This window comes from Eurosta solidaginis, chromosome 1 (genome assembly GCF_040869045.1).
Source record: "Eurosta solidaginis isolate ZX-2024a chromosome 1, ASM4086904v1, whole genome shotgun sequence".
Taxonomy (NCBI): domain Eukaryota; kingdom Metazoa; phylum Arthropoda; class Insecta; order Diptera; family Tephritidae; genus Eurosta; species Eurosta solidaginis.
In genome coordinates, this window is record NC_090319.1 from 250,399,617 (window position 1) to 250,421,220 (window position 21,604).

At 36.5% G+C, this 21,604-nt stretch overlaps 1 protein-coding gene and 1 long non-coding RNA gene across 2 annotated transcripts in view; one reads left to right on the plus strand and one right to left on the minus strand.

Moving 5' to 3' along the window:
• LOC137237089 (uncharacterized) overlaps positions 1–21,604 on the plus strand; it is an 80,007-nt gene that overhangs the window by 25,472 nt on the left and 32,931 nt on the right. The window lies entirely within an intron of this gene.
• amon (amontillado) overlaps positions 14,995–21,604 on the minus strand; it is a 177,066-nt gene continuing 170,456 nt past the window's right edge. The window contains exon 12 of the mRNA XM_067760325.1: positions 14,995–21,578. Within this exon, the coding sequence (XP_067616426.1) occupies positions 21,417–21,578 (162 nt within the window). The 3' untranslated portion in view covers positions 14,995–21,416. The remainder of the gene's footprint in view (positions 21,579–21,604) is intronic.

Consider the following 21,604-nt stretch of genomic DNA (forward strand, 5'->3'; position numbering starts at 1 on the left):
TTTCTTATGTATTTTTCCGTGATGGAAAATAGGTATTAAATTTGATTTACTACTCACGGTTTATAAAGGGTACTAATTATTTTGTGTTGCTGGTTCCAATAGTGGCGTCGAAGGACCACTGTTTAGGGGGGCTGGCAATACAAAATGTACCTTCCTTTTTGCTGTAGGTTGTAGCTGTTTTGGATACGGCGATGGCTGGACACGGCGTTGTCGACGATGTGGTGGTGGTATGGCGCTTCGATGATGGCGATGGTTGGTTATGGTGGCTGAACACTATTAAAACTCGCTGATTGCAGTAGGTAGTTTCACGATGATGGACAAGTTTTCTTGCTTACTTGCACAGCTATGGAACTCACCAATCTTACACTCAAACGATTTCGTTGAAATTTGTGGAAAAAAGACCTTTTATATAACTCAATATATTCCGAGTAAATTTACACTTTATTTTGATCAAATTTTAGTTAGCGCAAAGGGCACACACGAGTTTATCAATAATAACTTATCAAACTGTAGAAACAAATCTCCTTTTAACTTCAAAGGGTTCTTACAATCTTATTTCATAAAAAATTCAATGCGAGAAAAATGTCACAACCGCGGGAGGTAAATTTTTCGAGATATACAGGCCTGTTCTGAATTCCGACTCGGAATGAAAAGTAAAACGACATTGATTGCGACTCGGTTTCTATTTGGTGTTTTCAATTCCGATTGTAAAAAATCGATTCGAAGTCGATTTCGAATCGTTTTCATTCAGATTCGGCAACCAGTTTAATCAGCTGTTTTTGTTTATGTGTTTTGTTTTAAGTATCATAAAATTTTATTTTAATTAAAAAATGTCAGCAGATATGATTTTTGGATGCGCAGAAGCAAGAAGACGTGCTATTGTGCGTGCGAATCGTAAAAATGCGCTGGATCGGAATTCAGAACAGGTCGACTTCATTTCGATCAGCATCGATTTGTTTGCCTAATAGATTTCTTGATAGAAGTTTTTAAAGAAAGATTTATTATGCCAATTTAACTCAAATTTAAACAAAAAAATACATACAACTCTTCCAAATAAAATGAAGAATTAAAAACAAATTATTTGAAAGACAAATATCGCAACATTTGTGTATAATCTGCCAATTAATTTTCATTCCGACTGCTCAGAGGCAATACTTTTCAAACCGATAATTTTTGGTCGGAATTGAAATTGAGAACACCAATCCATTTCGATTCCGAAAAAATTGATCGGAATCGGAATTCAGAACAGGCCTGATAATAATAATAAAAGAAGTGTCAACAATATATATATGTACATGCAAAACCCATCTGTCAACTCACGGATGGGGTTGCCAAAGCGGCGAATTGTGAACTGTTATACGCCTTGGCAAAACTTATGAGTCGTAAATATAATGGATTCATAATCTTAAGTATAATGAATATACATTAAATAATAATGTAGTATATGTAGCGTATTTAGTAAATACTTATATATACGTAGAAGCTACATCTAAATTCAATCACAAATTCAGTATAAATTCAGTTCAAATTCAGGGTTTTTAAAATAGTTATAAAAAAAATACGAGGTTGATGAAGTTGGCTGTTGATGACTGTCACTTAAACAAACAAATATCGTGCAAAAATTTTTCAGAAAAATAGACCTTTCTTTCGTCATTTTATAAACACTGATTTTCATATATGGCCTTCGTCACGATATAAGAAGCCATTAGCCTCATTGCCAGACACTTTCTATAGTGGCTTTGATTAGCCAGACACTTTTAATCCTTCTAAACTTCAAAGAACATGGAAGCAATTTTATACTAAAATTCGAATACAAAATGTTTAAAAAAAACTTTTGAAATTCTGTTTCCGTAAAAAACTTTCAGCTTTCATTTTATGAAAAAGGTTTTTCTTTACAAAAAGTGTCTCGCTGCGCAAAGCCACTATGGAAAGTGCCTGGCAATGAGGCTAGTGGCTTCTTATATCATGACGAAGACCATATATGAAAATCAGTCTTTATAAAATGACGAAAGAAAGGTCTATTTTTCTGCAAAATTTTTGCACGATATCTGTTAAAGCCACCATGACTCAAGTTCTATAATAGACCAACGATCCTGCTTCAGTTGGAAGTATGCACTGACGAAATTTCAACTTTTATAAAATGACAAAGGTCTGGCCGTCACGGGCTCATACTCTAGTAGTAGTTTTACAAAAAAATTTAAATACGTTTATTCGAAAAAAAAATTTTGTTTACAAATTTACTGCCCGATGTGAGTGAGAGTTTTCAAATTTCGATTATCCTTATTTTTAAACCAGGACCTGTGTTATAAAACAACTCAATCCTCTAGCGAAATATTAAAAGATTTCTAGGACCTGTCACTTAATGCTTCTAGATCTGATAGATGTATCACTTCTGCTGAGTCTTAGCCTGGCAAGCGCAGGGCACGAACACCAAACATGCTCGATCGTTTCCTCCTCCAACCTGCACTGCCTACATCTGCTATCACTGGTCAAGCTTAATTTAAAGGTATGTGACGCCGGAAGGCAGCGTCCAGGCAGAATACCCGTCATGAGTCTACAGTCCTCTCTTTTTATACTCAGTTGAGCAGAGCTCACAGAGTATATTTACTTTGATTGGATAACGGTTGGTTGTACAGATATAAAGGAATCGAGATAGATATAGACTTCCATATATCAAAATCATCAGAATCGAAAAAAAATTCGATTGAGCCATGTCCGTCCGTCCGTCCGTTAACACGATAACTTGAGTAAATTTTGAGGTATCTTGATGTAGGTTCCTGGGTACTCATCTCAGATCGCTATTTAAAATGAACGATATCGGACTATAACCACGCCCACTTTTTCGATATCGAAAATTTCGAAAAATCGAAAAAGTGCGATAATTCATTGCCAAATACGGATAAAGCGATGAAACTTGGTAGGTGAGTTTAACTTATCACGCAGAATAGAAAACTAGTAAAATTTTGGACAACGGGAGTGGCACCGCCCACTTTAAAAAGAAGGTAATTTAGAAGTTTTGCAAGCTGTAATTTGGCAGTCGTTGAAGATATCATGATGAAATTTGGCAGGAACGTTACTCTTATTACTATATGTATGCTTAATAAAAACTAGCAAAATCGGAGAACGACCACGCCCACTTTTAAAAAAAAAAAAATTTAAGTAAAATTTTAAAAGAAGAGTTAATATCTTTACAGTATATAAGTAAATTATGTCAACATTCAACCCCAGTAATGACATGGTGTAACAAAATACAAAAATAAAAGAAATTTTCAAAATTGGCGTGGCTCCGCCCTTTTTCATTTAATTTGTCTAGGATACTTTTAATGCCATATATCGAACAAAACATTACCAATCCTTGTGAAATTTGGTAGAGGCTTAGATTCTAGGACGGTAACTGTTTTCTGTGAATAAGGGCGAAATCGGTTGAAGCCACGCCCAGTTTTTATACACAGTCGACCGTCTGTCCTTCCGCTCGCCCGTTAACATGATAACTTGAGCAAAAATCGACATATCTTTACTAAACTCAGTTCACTTACTTATCTGAACTCACTTTATATTGGTGTAAAAAATGGCCGAAATCCAACTATGACCACGCCCACTTTTTCGATATCGAAAATACTAAAAATGAAAAAAATGACATAATAATATACCAAATACGAAAAAAGGGATGAAACATGGTAATTGGATTGGTCTATTGACGCAAAATATAACTTTAGAAAAAAACTTTGTAAAATGGGTGTGACACGTACCATATTAAGTAGAAGGAAATGAAAAGTTCTTCGGGGCGAAATCAAAAGCCCTTGGAATCTTGGCAGAAATACTGTTCGTGGTATTACATATATAAATAAATTACCGGTACCCGACAGATGATGGTCTGGGTCACCCTGGTCCACATTTTGGTCGATATCTCGAAAACGCCTTCACATATGCAAATACCACCACTCCCTTTTAAAACCCTCATTAATACATTTAATTTGCTACCCATATCGTACACAGACATTATAGCGTCACCCCTGGTCCACCTTTATGGCGATATCTCGAAAAGTCCAATCCTTTTTAAAATACTCATTATCACCTTTCGTTTGATACCCATATTGTACAAACACATTCTAGAGTCAACCCTGGTCCACCTTTATAACGATATCCCGAAAAGGCGTCCAACTATAGAACTAAGACCCACTCCCTTTTAAAATACTCATTAACACCTTTCATTTGATATCCATATCGTACAAAAAAATTCTAGAGTCACCCCTGGTCCACCTTTATGGCGATATCTCGAAAAGGCGTTCACCCATAGAACTAAGGCCTACTCCCTTTTAAAATGCTCATTAACACCTTTCGGTTGATACCCATATTGTACAAACGCATTCTAGAGTCACCCCTTGTCCACGTTTATGGCGATATCTCGAAAAGGCGTCCACCCATAGAACTAAGGCCCACTCCCTTTTAAAATACTCATTAACACCTTTCATTTGATATCCATATCGTACAAAAAAATTCTAGAGTCAGCCCTGGTCCACCTTAATGGCGATATCCCTAAATGGCGTCCACCTATAGAACTAAGGCCCACTCCCTCTGAAAATACTTATTAACACCTTTCGTTTGATACCCATATTGGACAAAAGCATTCTAGAGTCAACCCTGGTCCACCTTTATAACGATATTCCGAAAAGGCGCCCACCTATAGAACTAAGGTACACTCCCTTTTAAAATAATCCTTAACACTTTTCATTTGATACCCATATCGTACAAGCAAATTCTAGAGTCACCCCTGGTCCACCTTTATGGCGATATCTCGAATAGGCGTCCACCTATAGAACTAAGGCCCACGCCCTTTTAAAATACTCATTAACACCTTTCATTTGATACCCATATAGTACAAACAAATTCTAGAGTCACCCCTGGTCCACCTTTATGGCGATATCTCGAAAAGGCGTCCTCCTATAGAACTTTGGCCCACTCCCTTTTAAAATACTCATTAATACTTTCATTTGATACCCATATCGTACAAACAAATTCTAGAGTCACCCCTGGTCCACCTTTATGGCGATATCTCGAAAAGGCGTCCACCTATAGAACTAAGACCCACTCCCTTTTAAAATACTCATTAACACCTTTCATTTGATACCCATATCGTACAAACAAATTCTAGATTCACCCCTGGTACACCTTTATGGCGATATCTCGAAAAGGCGTCCACCCATAGAACTAAGGCCCACTTCCCTTTAAAATACTCATTAACACCTTTCATTTGATACCCATATCGTAGAAACAAATTCTAGAGTCAGCCCTGGTCCACCGTTATGGCGATATCCCTAAATGGCGTCCATCTATAGAACTATGGCCCACTCCCTCTAAAATACTCTTTAATACCTTCCATTTGATACACATGTCATACAAACACATTCCAGGGTTACCCTAGGTTCATTTTACTACGAGGTGATTTTCCCTTATTTTGTCTCCATAGCTCTCAGCTGAGTATGTAATGTTCGGTTACACCCGAACTTAGCCTTCCTTACTTGTTTATGATAGGAGTAACTTCGTTAGTCTAAGGTTGTAAGACCTACACATTATCTTCGAAACTTAACAGCCCCACGCTTGGGTACAAGACTTTCCCGCTTGTATATGTAATTTGAGATAAATAACGGTGCATGAAGCAACAGCATTTTTAAAATCTAGTAAGAAATAATCCTATAATTTTGCACACTTTTGAAACACTTCTCTCCTCTCCTGTTTTTACTCTAACGGACCAATTAAAATAACATCACTTACTAGGTATTTCCAGATTTTGCACCACTTAAACTTATTTACCTGAGTTTTGAGCTACATAATATAAAAATGTCCCACGTATTGAGGATTGAAGTAGTTCACTACGTTGTTCACCAATTACCTCTTCTTTACGACGCATTCGAAATTATAATTTAACTACTTTCCATGGTCAGGGCAAGTGTTGTTCTGACACCACCTTGCACTCGATACCTGTACTCATTTAAAAAGATTGAGGAAACTTATTGATACCAAAAGTATCGGGGGAAATTAATCAATACCTACTTGTGTGAAGATTGATGGACGTTGTGGCAGGGCACTGCCTTCGTAACATACGATCACGGAACGGAAACTATTTTCACTCAAGTGTTAAAAATTGGGCTGTACAACTATTTGAAAAAATAATAATATATTTGTGATCTAGTGAGTACGCGTTGTCCATAGTTCACATATTTCCTTTATCCGATACACCAGTTCGAAACTATTGTAATTTAGAAAACGGCATTCGATCACGGATCGTATGTTAAGTACTAATCCCGTCCATGCGATAATTTTATTTTAATATTTATATTTTTTTTTTTTGCCGAGGAGTTGATGGGCAGCTACACAAGTGATATCATCAGCTGAGCGTAATACTTAAATTAATAAAACAGAAAAAAACATATTATACATTAACTATTAGGAGAAGTAAGAATAGTCCTTTTTATAGAAAGAAGCGAGTCCGCGCTTTAAAATGTGTTTGTGTGAGAGTTATAATTTTGGCACAAACACCAGGAAGGGTTGTTCAGTCGAAATTAGTTCTACATTGTTTCGGAAGCAGAGGTTTGAAGTGTCTCGGAGCTCGAGATCGAAGATTGATAAGCTTTAATTGATAAATGTAAGGTGGAAGATTATATAAGAAGTCCCATAGAAAATTTCTTACGGCAAATAGTAAAAATTGTTTTTGTATTGATTCGAGACTGTCTGTGGGTCCAGACTACTGAGCCGTATTCCAATCTTGGCCTTACTAATGTTTTAAAAAGAGCTTTAGTTACGTAGGGGTCGTTAAAATCGTTTGACCAACGTTTAACAAATGCAAAAACACCTTTGGCTTTATTGAATGTAGCATTAATGAGAAGTTGGAAATTAAGTTTCGTGTCCATCATGACTCCCTAGGCAATAAAATTATTTGCAATTTCTAAACTATAGTTGTTAATTGTATATGAAGATGGTAGCTAATTTCTCCGAGAAAACACATGAATTTACATTTTTTAAGATTGAGCGACATATAATTTTCAACGTACCAGATAACCAAGAGTGGTTTATGTCCGTTTAGAGCAAGGAATGTCTTTTACCGATGCATATGACTTGAAAAGTTTTACATCGTCAGCATACATCAAGATTTTTGAATATATTATTGCATTTTATATATCGTTTATGAACAACAATAACAGAATTGAATTGAGAAAAACCAGAAGAAACATTTATGACCTCAGAAAGTGTATTTTTAAAGATTACATTTGGGTACGATTAAAAAGATACGAAGAAATCCAACATGTAAGGCCTGATTGAAAACCAAGCTGACCGAGCTTATAAATAACAAATGAGTGTAATTCTATGTCGAATGCTTTACTGAAGTGTAAATTACATCAGTGTGAATATTTTCTTTAAAAAACATTAGAAAAGTGAGTGCTGAATTCCAGTAAATTGGTGATAGTTGATTTTCCTTACAAAACCTATGTTTCGAGCTTGCAGTTTTTGGGGAAATAGATAACATAAGGTAATGGGCAGCAATAGCTTCAAATAACTTTGGGCTAGCAGACAACTTTGAAATGCCCCGATAGCTTTCTATGGAAAACCTGGTTTCATTTTTATGAGGCGGAATAAGAAAAATTTAAATAAATAAAATTTAAATAACACAAATTTAATAAATCTGTTAGCGGCTGATAGATGTGCACATTTTTTAGAAAGTGTATCGGGATCCTGTCTGGTCCGTAGATATATGATTCTTTTACAGTTTTTAAAGAATATAATGCATCTTCTGAAGATACAAATGGAGTGCTGATTGAATTACATGAATCAGATGGTTTTGAGTGTTTATTACGCGTTGTGTACAATTGAGTAATTTCCGAGAATCCGTAAAATGCCTTCGGATTAAAAGTTATATTCTTTTCGTTTTGCATATGTGTCATTATTTTACAAATCTTACGGATTTGAGGAAAAAATGTTTTCACTTTTTTAAAAGACACCAAATTAATTTGTTGGAATCTTTTCGCAATTTAAGTCAACACATATATCAGGATTTCCTCGAAAAAAAATTTTTTTTTTAGAGATCTGCATGTGCTCAGATTCGATTGGTAAATAAACTTGCCCACATTCAAAATGCTATATCTTTGGTTCCACTCGTCGGATCTTATTCATTTGGTTTTATTTTGAAGGTAATAATATTTACTTTATAACTGTGTTAAAAAAATATTTAATTATAGAAAATTAAAATAATGATTTTGTTGAGAAATGAGACACCCGTTAGTTGAGGTTGCTAAACTTCGAAACGGCACACCCTTTACTTCCAGTCATCCACTTTACCCATACCGTAAGCGCAGATATGAATGCAAATATATGTATATCTATTGTCTTTGTTAACAGTTAAGAATATTATCATACAGTCCATTTCATGTACACATATTTGTAACTGCTTAAACAGGTTCGCCTAGTATCAGTAAAATTACACCATAGTCAGTACAACTTAAACAAATAAAGAGATCGGTTCGTCCGCCTTTAAGAAAAACGTTGTGCACTTTTTCTTGGTTAACATCAACGCCGTTAGTAATTCGCGCCCAAAACTGGTTGGTTCTGAACCATACAATTTCTGATCCATTCGAGCCGGATAATAGAATTAGTGCTCGTGAATTTCTTTCGGTCGGTCGTAAAAATTTTGTACGCTTAAGCCAGCACTGTAATGGAGCTGCTTCAGCGTAATCGAGCTTGGGCTAAGTTAACTATAGACCGTGCTTATAAGGCTGCCAAGCAACAAGGCCAAACTCTTACACGAGAAGAGCTGGTATACCGATTAGAAAAGTTGGAAGCTGCTTATAACGATTTCGTGCGCATAAGTCAAGAGCTGTATGCATATTCTGCAGAAGAAAACTTTGTCGACCCTATCGAAGATGTGGAAGTAACAGAGGAAAAGCATTTTCAAACGCACGCCCTCTTGCACACCCAACTTTCTAACTTGGCATCAACGAATCAAGCATCGACCTTTAGGGAAGATGACGTAATTGAGCGTCTAGCAACACAACAAGCGTCATTTTTGGAAACATTTTCCGCGAGTCGTTATGACCAAAATGTTCATTTAGCAAAAATTCAATTACCTAAGTTCAACGGAAGGTATGAAGATTGGATTACCTTTCGTGACTTATTTCTTAGCGCAGTTGGAAATAAACCTGGGCTCAGTCTTACACATAAATTTCAATATTTAGTTTCATATTTGGAAGGCGATGCCTTAGCCACCATAAAACATATTAGTGTTGCTGAAAATAATTATGAGCAGGCATGGGACCGTTTGGTCAAACGATATGAGCGCAAACCGCTCATAATTAAGTCACTTGTGCAATCGTTTCTGTCGTTGCCCACTCATACTTCGAACAACACAGCGGTTCTTCGGCAGATAGTTGATGGGGCAGATCAGGCTATCAGAGGCCTGGACGCATTGAATGTTACATCTCGTGACCCTTGGCTTATCCAACTTATGCTAAATAAATTAGACGAAGAAACTCGGAAGAAGTGGGCAGACATATGCGATAACAAGAGTGAAAAAACGTTCGCGGAGTTTATAGACTTTCTTTCTCATCGCTGTGACTCATTTGAAGCTTGCTTAACTTCTCGCTCGGCACACATTCGTCGCGTCGCTTTGTTGGCAAATGCCCATGATACTAAAAATAAACAATGTATAATCTGCAAGGACAAGCATACGCTTTGGCAATGCACTAAATTCAAACAGTTGTCACCATCTACACGTCGAGCAACTGTACAAAAGCAAAAGCTATGCTTCAACTGCTTAGCACCTTCGCATTCCGTTGGTTCATGTCAATCGAAGCATACCTGTAAAAAATGTAATTTACGTCACCATACACTTTTGCACGATGAGCGGTACGCTATCTCGTCTTCTTCTTTACCCTCATCGAACCAACAAGAAACCGCATCTGCTGTCACCACTCAATGCTCGCATTTGCCAACATCAAAACACGCTGGAACAACGCTAACCTCGAGTATTGCTCCCATACCTCATACATTTCTTCCAACAGTTACCGCTGCGGTTGAAGATAAATGGGGCAATAAAGTAGTTTGCCGGATATTGCTCGACTCAGGGTCAACAATAACCTTTGCGTCAGAAGCGTTTGTACAACGCGTCGGTCTGTCACGCAGTAATGGTCGCGTATCAGTTTCGGGTTTAGCAGCGTGTAATGCTGGTGTAACACGAGGTCGAGTTAACTTTACTATACACTCTAAAGTAAGCGATGCGACCCTTAATATCAACGCCTTTGTTTTAAGTAAGCTTACTTCGCAAATTCCTGTTCAGACCGTGAATGTACCTTCAACATTGTGGAATTCCATTGCGAAACTCCCACTCGCTGACCCTACATTTGCGGAATCAGCTCCTATTGATATACTTATTGGCTCTGATCAACTGTGGAGCATTTATACTGGTGAGCAAAAACAACTCGGGTCTGATATGCCTATTTTGATAAACAGCGTGTTCGGCTGGGTGGTAGCGGGAGCGTATTTATTAAACCATCAAAGTAATCTAAATGTTGCCACTCATCACGCGACTATTAATATTGATACCCTGTTCCGATCATTTATGGAGGTGGAAGAAGTCCAACCTCCCCCTGAAAAGATCGACCGAGCAGACCCAGCAGAGGACCACTTTGTCCGAACACACACCCGTCGAACTGACGGTACCTACGTAGTAAGTTATCCCTTCAAGGATAAGATTCCAGTAATATCATCGACGCTGCAGCAAGCTGTAACCAGATTAAAACACATGGAACGCCGGTTCAAACGAGATACCTTGCTAAAATCGCAATACATTCAGTTTATGCGTGAGTATATATCACTTGGCCATATGACTCGTATTGCGCCCCACGAGATTGACTGCGATCCATCGAAGTGCTTTTATCTGGCTCACCACGCGGTTTTTAAGCCGGAGAGTTCCACCACAAAATGTCGAGTCGTGTTTGATGGATCTTGCAAAGATTCTAGTGGGTACTCACTCAACGAGCGATTACATATTGGCCCGCCAATTCAGCGCGACTTGTTTGGAGTTTGTGTTCGTTTTCGTCAGCATCGTTACGTTTTCTCTGCCGACATTGAAAAAATGTTTCGCGGAATTTTGATATCAAAGCCGGACACTAACTTTCAGCGTATAGCATGGCGTGAAGATGAGTTGTCACCAATCGAATATTACCGGCTACTCACGGTGACATATGGGTTGGCGTCGTCGCCATTTCTCGCCGTGCGTGTGCTTAAGCAACTAGCAGAGGACCATAAAACAATTTATCCACAAGCAGCGCGTGTAATTCTACATGATACCTATGTTGACGATGTAGCTACCGGATGCAATACAGTTGATGAGCTTCTTGAACTTAAATCAGAACTTTAAGATCTCCTAAATTGTGCAAATTTTAAGTTGCAAAAATGGTGTTCGAATTGCAAACCTTTATTGGAAACGCTACCCACAGAGCTATGTGAACATAAGCCCGTTGATATTGCTGCTGAACCACATAACTTTTGCATTAAACTACTAGGACTACAGTGGAGTCCTGACACAGACGAATTCCAGATATCAATTAAAATGCCTCAGGAGTCATACAAAGAGCCTACGAAACGCCACGTGCTATCGACTACAGCCAAAATCTTTGATCCACTGGGCATAATCTCACCTAGCGTGGTGCTCTTTAAAATCTTTCTACAAGCAACATGGTGTCAAGGGGTAGACTGGAATGATACTCTACCTCCAACCTTGAGCGAACGCTGGAAGAAAATGATGTCCGAGTTACATTTTCTCGCTAATGTCAAGATTCCACGTCAAGTAGCCGTACCCAGTGTCTCCGTTGAAATACACGGATTCGCAGATGCTTCATCGTCTGCATACGCAGCAGCAGTTTATAGCAGGTCCAAATTAGGTGATGGTTATTACGTTGTAAACCTAATTGCCTCAAAAACAAGGGTTGCCCCATTGAAACCCCTATCAGTCCCACGCCTTGAATTAAGCGCTGCCCATTTGCTAACTAAGTTGATAACATCTATTAATTCGTCTCTCAGCATACAAATTTCTGATATCTGGTGTTGGAGCGATTCGGAAATCGTTCTACACTGGCTCTCATCACCACCCCGTAAATGGACTCCTTTCGTGTGCAACCGAACTGCAGAGATATTAGATGTCTGCCCACGGAAAAACTGGCAACATGTACGGTCTGCTGACAACCCTGCTGATTGCGCATCGCGAGGGGTACTTCCATCTGAACTGAGTCGCCACCCACTTTGGTGGAACGGACCGTCGTGGCTATCCTTGCCTCGAAGGGAATGGCCAACCAGCAGCAAGAAGATCACATCTAATGACACTTGCGTCATCGCCGAACAACGTAAAAAGCACCCAGGCATAGTCCTTTATGCTGAAAACGAAGTTCATACTTTGGACAAACTTATAAATAGAACATCAACATGGCTACGTTTACTACGGGTGGTAGCATACTGCCAACGGTTTATTCAGAGGTGTGGTCGAAATAAAGCAGAACGAAGCACGTATTCAAACGCCCTGAGTGCCCGCGACCTTAAACTTGCTGCTAATACTATTTTTCGCCATTCGCAAGAGACCACATTTAAAGAGGAAATTCACCAGTTAAAAGGAGGCCAACAATTGAAAAAAAAGTCGAAGCTCCTACGTTTCACCCCCTATTTAGACGAATCTGGTGTTCTTCGCGTTGGAGGGCGTATCAAAAATGCTTCCTTGCCCAATTCGGCCAAGCATCCTATTTTATTGTCTAAAGTTTCTAATGTTTCTCAGCTTATTTGCAGGTACATTCATATTAAGTACTTGCATCCTGGGGTTGACGCGACTTTTGCGCTTATAAGACAAAACTATTGGATAATTGGCTGTCGTAATATCGTACGAAAGATAGTGTTTTCTTGCAAAAGCTGCTTCATGCAACGTCGAAGTACAAGTGAGCAGCTGATGGCTGATCTTCCTGCTGTACGATTACAGCCTACTCGTTGTTTCCAACACTGTGGCCTAGATTATGCTGGGCCTGTCCAAATCAAACTCTCCCGAACTCGCAACGCCAAAACTGGAAAGGCATGGTTCACTCTTTTCATTTGCATGTCCACAAAGGCTATACATATTGAGCTCGTCAGCGATCTCACAACTGACGCATTCTTAGCAGCCTTTCGTCGCTTTGTCGCTCGTCGTGGACTCCCAACCGATTTATATTCAGACAATGGTACAACCTTTCACGGAGCGAATCGGGTGTTAAATGAGCTTCAAAGGTTCGCTGTATCGGAAGCGCATATTCACCAAGTATTGGACACCCTAGCTGCTGAAGGCGTTCAGTGGCATTTTATTCCACCATCCGCACCACATTTTGGTGGACTTTGGGAGTCCGGCATACGATCAATAAAATTGCATCTTCGGCGAGTTGTCGGGAACAACGTATTTACATTCGAGGAATATTCTACCATTCTCACACAAATTGAGGCGATCATCAATTCTCGACCATTATGCACATCATCAGATACCGAGTCCGATGCACCAGCCCATTTTTTGATTGGGGCACCATATACGTCGATTCCGGAACCTTCACTGTTGGATGTAAATCCAAATCGTCTTCAGCATTGGCGACACCTACAAGCACTGGTTCAGGGGTTTTGGAAGCGATGGCACGTAGAATACCTGACATCTTTGCAACCACGAAACAAGTGGCAACAACAGCAAATTAATATCGAGCCAAACACGGTAGTTCTCCTGAAAGAGCCAATTCTACCCCCATCCAAATGGCTTATGGGTCGTGTTGTAGCCGTAACCCGAGGTACCGATGGCTTGGTTCGTGTGGCGACAGTAAAAACAACCAGTGGTCAATATGTGCGGCCAATAGCAAAACTTGCTGTCTTACCACTTAACTGAACCAATTGTTCAGCGGGGGCGGTATGTTGAGAAATGAGACACCCGTTAGTTGAGGTTGCTAAACTTCGAAACGGCACACCCTTTACTTCCAGTCATCCACTTTACCCATACCGTAAGCGCACATATGAATGCAAATATATGTATATCTATTGTCTTTGTTAACAGTTAAGAATATTATCATACAGTCCATTTCATGTACACATATTTGTAACTGCTTAAACAGGTTCGCCTAGCATCAGTAAAATTACACCATAGTCAGTACAACTTAAACAAATAAAGAGATCGGTTCGTCCGCCTTTAAGAAAAACGTTGTGCACTTTTTCTTGGTTAACATCAACGCCGTGAGTAATTCGCGCCCAAAACTGGTTGGTTCTGAACCAGATTTAAATTGTCCAAATTAAAATAAAAACGATTTTTTAGATGAAAGTGTATCGCATATTATATATATTTTTTCGAAAATATTCGTGGGGGAAAACAGTATGTAATAATTATTTTAAAAATTAATTTTTTATTCATTATTTTCATTTTTATAATTATATATTTTTTAACGCAGTGATAAAGTAAATATTATTACCTTCAAAATAAAACAAAAATTAGTAAGATACGACGAGTGGAACCAAGGATATAGAATTTTGAATGTGGGCAAGTTTGCTTACCCATCGAATCTGAGCACATGCAGATCTCTGAAAAAAAATTATTTCGAGGAAATTCTGATTGTGTGACTTAAAATGCGAAAAGATTCAAACAAATAAATTTGGTGTCTTTTAAAAAAGTGAAAAAAATTTGTTCTACAAATCCGTACGATTTGTAAAATAATGACCCATATACATATAAGCTTTGTAACACTTTTTATTCAGTTGAAAATACTCATGGTATAGAATTGAGTACTGTAAATAATAGGTATGTAAACCCCTCTTTTTAAGGAACTTAAAAGACCGAGACTTTTTATTATTATCACGGGCATTGCTTTCAAATTGGAAAACTATTTTGAGGGACGGGTGGTAAGCATCTTCGGGTTCAATAATGGGATCGCACCCACTAACGGGTTGGGTAAAAAATTTAGATTCCGGATTCTTAATCTTGGAATAAACACTTCTTTGTTTATTTCAGTAAAAAAATATAAGGCCAATTTTCGGTGCAGTTTATGCGGCTTATGCGCAGCTGTAGATAAGCGGTTTTTTAGTCGCAGGTATAGATACATTTCAAAAAACGGCTAGTAAGAAAAAAGGAAAAATAAGAGTAGAAGCGCATAAATCATGAGCTATTCTAAGCTTTTTTTTATAAATACATACTTTTACAATTTCTGCCGCAGCAAAACTCCGGATAATAACTATTCAATAAAATTCTTTGAACAACTGAAATAACTCATGAAAAAGATGCCTTAGGTGATATGTCGTTTTTTTGGGCGGATCATTTTTTTTCGCAAGTGCATGTGCCACAAAGTAGTCGCCTTCCTAATCCTGCTGAAACTGTCGCATACTTTTTTACCTCTCGAAGATATTCACACCACAAAAGTAGAAGTGGAAATAAATTTGAGTGGGTATAATAAATATACATTTTTATTTATTTACAAAACCCTAACGAAAGCCAGATGTTAACAGAAAATCTTGTACTATAAAAAAATGAAATCAATTGTTATGAGTTGTTTGTTGTTAGGTATGTATCTGTAGATTTTACGTATGTATATATGTAAGTATGTATGTATGTATGTATGTATGTATGTATGTAGAGATGTGTCAAATTTCAAATAAATATTACATAAATAATTAAGGTATGCTTGCAAATAAATATATGTATCTGTATTTTTGTAACTAAAATATTATCTACAACATCAATGGATTATTTAAATTTTTATTATATTTATACTTGTATACGTATTATTGTTATTATGTTCAAATATAGTTTTATGTATCATTATTACTCTATGTATACTTTATAGCCTTATTTAATTCTATACAATAATTTTGCCACAGTTCTTTATTATTCCTTCATTCTTTTTTATGTAGTAAGGTTGATTTTATTTTTATTTTATTTATATCATTATATGTATGTGTGTATATTATATCTTTTTGTGCATACAAATGTACGTCTGCAAGTGCACATTTTTTACCATCCACAAACTTTAACAAATAACATTTTATGTATTTAAAATTTTTTTTTTTGTCACCATCAGCATTACTTTTGACATTCATTATCTCAATAATTGCGTCAATATTTCACACATCTATACATATCTATATTGTATTTATATTAAGTAACTACACCTCACTTGTAAATAATCATTTCTCAATCGATAGGAGTGTATGGTAGTTACATAAACCTTGTTTTTTTTTTTTTGCTTAATTTGGCCCCCGAAAGAAATTAAAAAATATTTATTTAGCAACGGAACCAGACAATTTTTTACAGAAATATATTTGTAAATAATCATTTCTCAATCGATAGGAGTGTATGGTAGTTACATAAACCTTGTTTTTTTTTTTTTTTGCTTAATTTGGCCCCCGAAAGAAATTAAAAAATATTTATTTAGCAACGGAACCAGAAAATTTTTTACAGAAATATATTTGCTCCACAGTGTTAAGGATAATATTAGTATGTTACATTAACAACAGTTAGATACCTAAATCCTGCTAAAATTCGACCCTGACATTCTTCTGCTTTACTTGCACTTATTATTGTACGAGTATGATCGAACATACATATGTACGTGTGTGTGTACAGTGGTGGGCATATAGTTGGGGATATCAGATATAGAAGTACAACACTCGGTTGGATGTTGAAACAAATTTGTTTTTTGAAGAGATTGGTCCATGAGCAAACAAGTAGTTTCCCCGTTTTTCGAAGTTAACCTCCTATCTGTCCGATGATAGGAACCTTGCTTTGCTACTAAGAGGTAAACGTACTAATGTTTAGTGGTCGAGTCAAAATGAACTTGTTCATATAGATGCGTTCCACGCAATCTTATGCATGATGAGTAATTGCACGTATTTTTATCAAGGATGCATCGTAACGTTTTTCTGTTGAAACGATTCAGATTTTACACGTTAAGGTAATATACGGAATAATATAATTTTGTTTTTTAACATATGCGAAGTCCGATCGTTGATTTTGAACACGTAATAGCAGTAGCAGGTAGATACCCCGTGAGACACTCGCACACAAAGATCATGCAAGCACAAGTACATACGAAGCCTACTCCGTTGATACAACAGCAACAAGCACAGAGATTTATTTCTTTATTTCATTTGTTTCCAACGTTAACGATTGACTTTCGTTTCGGTAATTTAGTTCTTAACCAAAAAAAAATTATTTTGATAAGCTACTTTGCGCTATAACGAAACGAAATGGATTTCTATAGTTTGTTAAGCATCTCTGATTTTTATGGAGAACGGCAATCTTCAACATTCACTTAATGTAAAGTATAAGAAGAAGACCTCGAAAATTGCTTTGGCTATGAGTGCCTTGCAAGTGAAATTATTTTTCCTACCCTCGGGCACTTTTCCTACATTTTTCACAGTTATAAACTACATTTTAAGAAAAGAATAGAAAATAAAATATGTAAGCAAGTATTTTTCTTGTAGTGAGAATATTTATAACAGTGCTTCGCGAAATTTTATATGTGAATGGGCAAGGCTAAATAATTTTCAATTGCGAACTCTATATTTACAAATGCAACACCCTATGGGATTGTGGCGATGTTACTGGCACGCATAAGATTGCGTTGAACGAGCTTGTATGAAAAAATTGATTGTGACCCGGCCATAAGTAGCTCACGGTTTATTTTATCAGCTTTTTATATCAGTCTCCTTAGATTTCATTTCCTTAATCGATCACCCATTTTCAAATAACGGTGCTTTTCACATTGCGTGTAAGAGTAATTGAAGCACCTTGTGTATAAATAAGCACACTGTTCTCTAAAGCTTCGCCACACTCAAATTACTTCATCGATACACGGTTACTTTTTTGTAAATGCGTACCTCTACACATAGATATTCGCTTTCGAAATGGAACCGACTGTAATAAATTTTTTTTATCTTCTGTGTTTAAAAAATTAAAAAAATATATATCTAGACGTTGTTTGTCTATTTTTTTGGTTGTTAAGCTAATACGCACATGATCAATTCCAGCTTTTTAAGCTAGGGCCGGAACACGATGCGTATGACCAACTTTGATGTTAATTTAATTTATGGTGGCCGCCCTGGTGTGGTTGAAGCGTACTCCGCCTATCGCACCGAAGATTCAAGCTTCAAGCTCCGGGTAAAGCAACGTTAAACATTTTGAAAAAAAGCTTTTTCAATTTTTCTAAGCGGAGTCATCCCTCGGTAGTGATTTAGCAAACATTCCAAGTGTGTTTCTGCCTTGCAAAGCTTCTCAGTTCATCTGCTTTGCATGATGTAGGTGCGGCGAATTTGTAGGGCAAATTAAAAAGGCGCACGAAGCAAATTGGAAGATTAGGTCGATATTTATTTATCGCTTCTAATTTTTTTCAAGATCGGCTTCTGAACTCTATATAATATCTGAAATATAAGCTTTAAAAAAATTAGAGATTTCAAGCAAGAAAGGAAGGCACACCATTCGAAAGCCAAAATTTATGTTTTGGATGCTTACAAGTCTTTGTTTTGCTTACGGCCACATTTCTTAAAAAAACATATTTTAATTCCATACCCAGCCGGGTGCTGTAAAGATTGATTGTGTTTAATTAAAACCAAAATACGGGACGAAATTACACTTTAAAACCTAGTGAAAACTAGTGAAAACTCATCTGCCTTGAAGATGCCTTTTGGAGTCGGCATAAAACATGTAGGTCCCATCCCACCAATTTGTAGAAAAAGTTAAAGGAGCACGACGCAAAATGGAAGAGAAGCTCGGCGGAGACTATCGCGCCTTGTATTTATTTATTTGAAACTGAAAATAATAAGCAATCATAAACCAGCATTGTGCGCATTCAGAAAGCACAACTGTAAATCAACTGTTTAGTGGTCATTCGCCATGTTTTTTTTACACATATATACGTCTACGTTTACGCGTAAAAAACGCTCATCCTCACTTAGATAATGCTTAGGAGACCCATCTAGCGGCAACTGGCTACAGAACATGTTGTATCGAAAAGCACAGACACAAACCTCTGGTGTCCATAGTGTATCACATATAGCTGAACCGGTTGCGATGAATAGTGGACACACACCATTTGAAAAGGTGATACATAGAATTAGTGTAGAGGTGAAACATAGACACATATTTCAGTTGCATCTGAGTATAATGCGTATTGAAATTTAGGAGTACTAATTTTATGCGCAGCAATTTCAGAAGAGTAGATAAAGTTTAACGCTTGGCACTCCATATATATAAAGTTTAAGCGTAAACGTAGATAGGTGTAAAAAAAAACACAGCTATTATCTCTTGGGTAGTTTTTTACCATTTCGAAGTGATGTTCGTGATTCAAATTTTTTGTTTAAATATTATATTGATGTGTAGAAAACAATTAAAGTAATCCTTTTTCTCAGAATTCAATAGAAATTAATTCACTTCACAGTTGACTCAACACACAGTTTATAAAACAATCTCTAGCATTTTTTCAGCACATCGCTGAGGGGATGTACGTTTTGAAAGCGACCAGTGATAGGATGAAGGGATTAGATTCGTTTCCTCGTCCTAGGCGTTTCTACTGTTTTAGTTATTTTGGCATATCTGCACACATGTTGGCATTTATTTGAAACCATACACATTTTCTGACCTCTTTTTAATATTTTAGGGAAAATTAAGTATGGTACCGGATTTTGTGCGCTAAGTGAAGTACCCTGCAGAAAAAACTTTCAAGGGCTAAAACGAGCTAGCAAGTCGTTACTTGTTTTACAGAAAGACCGCAAATACCTCACTTATATTTATTTAAAAAAAAGTAGTCTATTAAACTAGTTGTAAAGTCATGTAGCCTTACAATAGAAGTAACCACTGCTCACTACTTTCTGGTTATCATGCAAAGCAGGGTTAACGATCTGACTTTCTTCGGTCATCGTCAAACTAAAAGTTGTCAGCTTATCCAATAATGCTCATTAGTTTATAAAACTTTTTAACACCAACTCGTAGTTAGCTACTTTTCCTTCAGGTCATAATCAAAGCTACGTAAAACTAATGACAGCTTCGAGATGAATTCAATGACGTTATATTTGAATAATCGAATCGTCAACTAGTCAATTATGAACGAAGAACCGATGTAGAGTATTCCCTTAATTGCTGAAACAATATTAATCGATTAAAAGGAGCTTTGGTATTTTTATACAAATATTGATGTCCCTAATCTTTGGCCACCACTGTGTTTATGTGAATTAGGTAGTTTATGAATTCAGTGTCAAATATTTTATATAAAAATTATTTATAATGCAGAGATAAATACATTGTGTATCTAAGTTTGAGTGTGTGTATGTGTATAGGAATGTTTTGGTAAATATGTTCGTTTATAGTTTGACTTTCTACACAAATTTAGTTAGAAAGGAAGTGCGAGTCATGGCTTAAGTAAAACAAAACTTTATTTGTATATATCTTTGTATAAATGTGTGGTATATGTATATGTAGTTATAGCTAAAATGGACTCAAGATATAGTACATTTATTTATTAGTTTGATAAACTTTTTATAATATATTTGAGACACGTAGTCATGCGTGTGTCCAACAAAATGATTTTCCTATGGATTTAATATTTTGGAAGTTTTATTAAAATAGTATAATGACACATTGATTAACACAGATATACAGTTATTTCTTGTATAGGGAAACTCATCGTTTTCAAGTGAAAGTTATTGGAAACTAACAGTAGAAATCAAATATAAAAAAATCATATGTAGTCATTAATTTAGTTTATTCAAAAGATCAGTTTTTGATGGTAGATAGTACAGACGAGTGCAGTTTTTTTTAATTTACTGTGTATTATTTTCAAATAATATTCAAATCGACTGCAATGTTAATGTGTGTTATAAAAGATTTTTAATTTTTTTTTTATCCGTATGAAGTATTAAAAATACTTTAGCAAATAAAAATTTTTTTATCGGATAATTAAACTTTAAAGTTTACTTGAAAAACGGCTCTTAAAATGGTGTACTTTAAAAATAGGGCTAATAAAACCAACAAAAGTATGCCAATACTTTGTAGAAGACTTTTCAATATACATTAAATTGAATAGTGTGAAAACTAAAGAAAAAGATCAAGATCGCATATTTTAATTTATCCACAATCTTTGTAGAGACAATTTCATTATCGCAGTTGATGCAAACTTTGTTTTTGAATTTTATTCAAATGGAAAACGTTTTTTGAAGTTACTTTTTTTCCTACTATTTGATTATTGAGAATTTTGAAATTCTGTTTTCTTGGCCTTGCCACCTGTATTAATTTCGACAGTTTTATTTTTATTTTGTTCGTTTGCTCTATTGTTTTGTTTCAGCTACCTTTTACAAAGTTTTGCTCAGCTTTATGGTTTGAAATGTTTTAATTGCAATTAGTGAATTTATTTCATTTTACGATCTTCATGCGCCTTTTTCACAATAGCTAACTTGGAATGTGGTGAAGCAGGTGAGAGTGTACGATAAGGTGCCTCCTTGGTTCCATGTAAAACTAGCGACCATTCGGCAAGCCAACCGGAACGTGGTTGAGGTGAGTTGAATCTTGCCTTTAATTAAAGAAATTATTGATTCC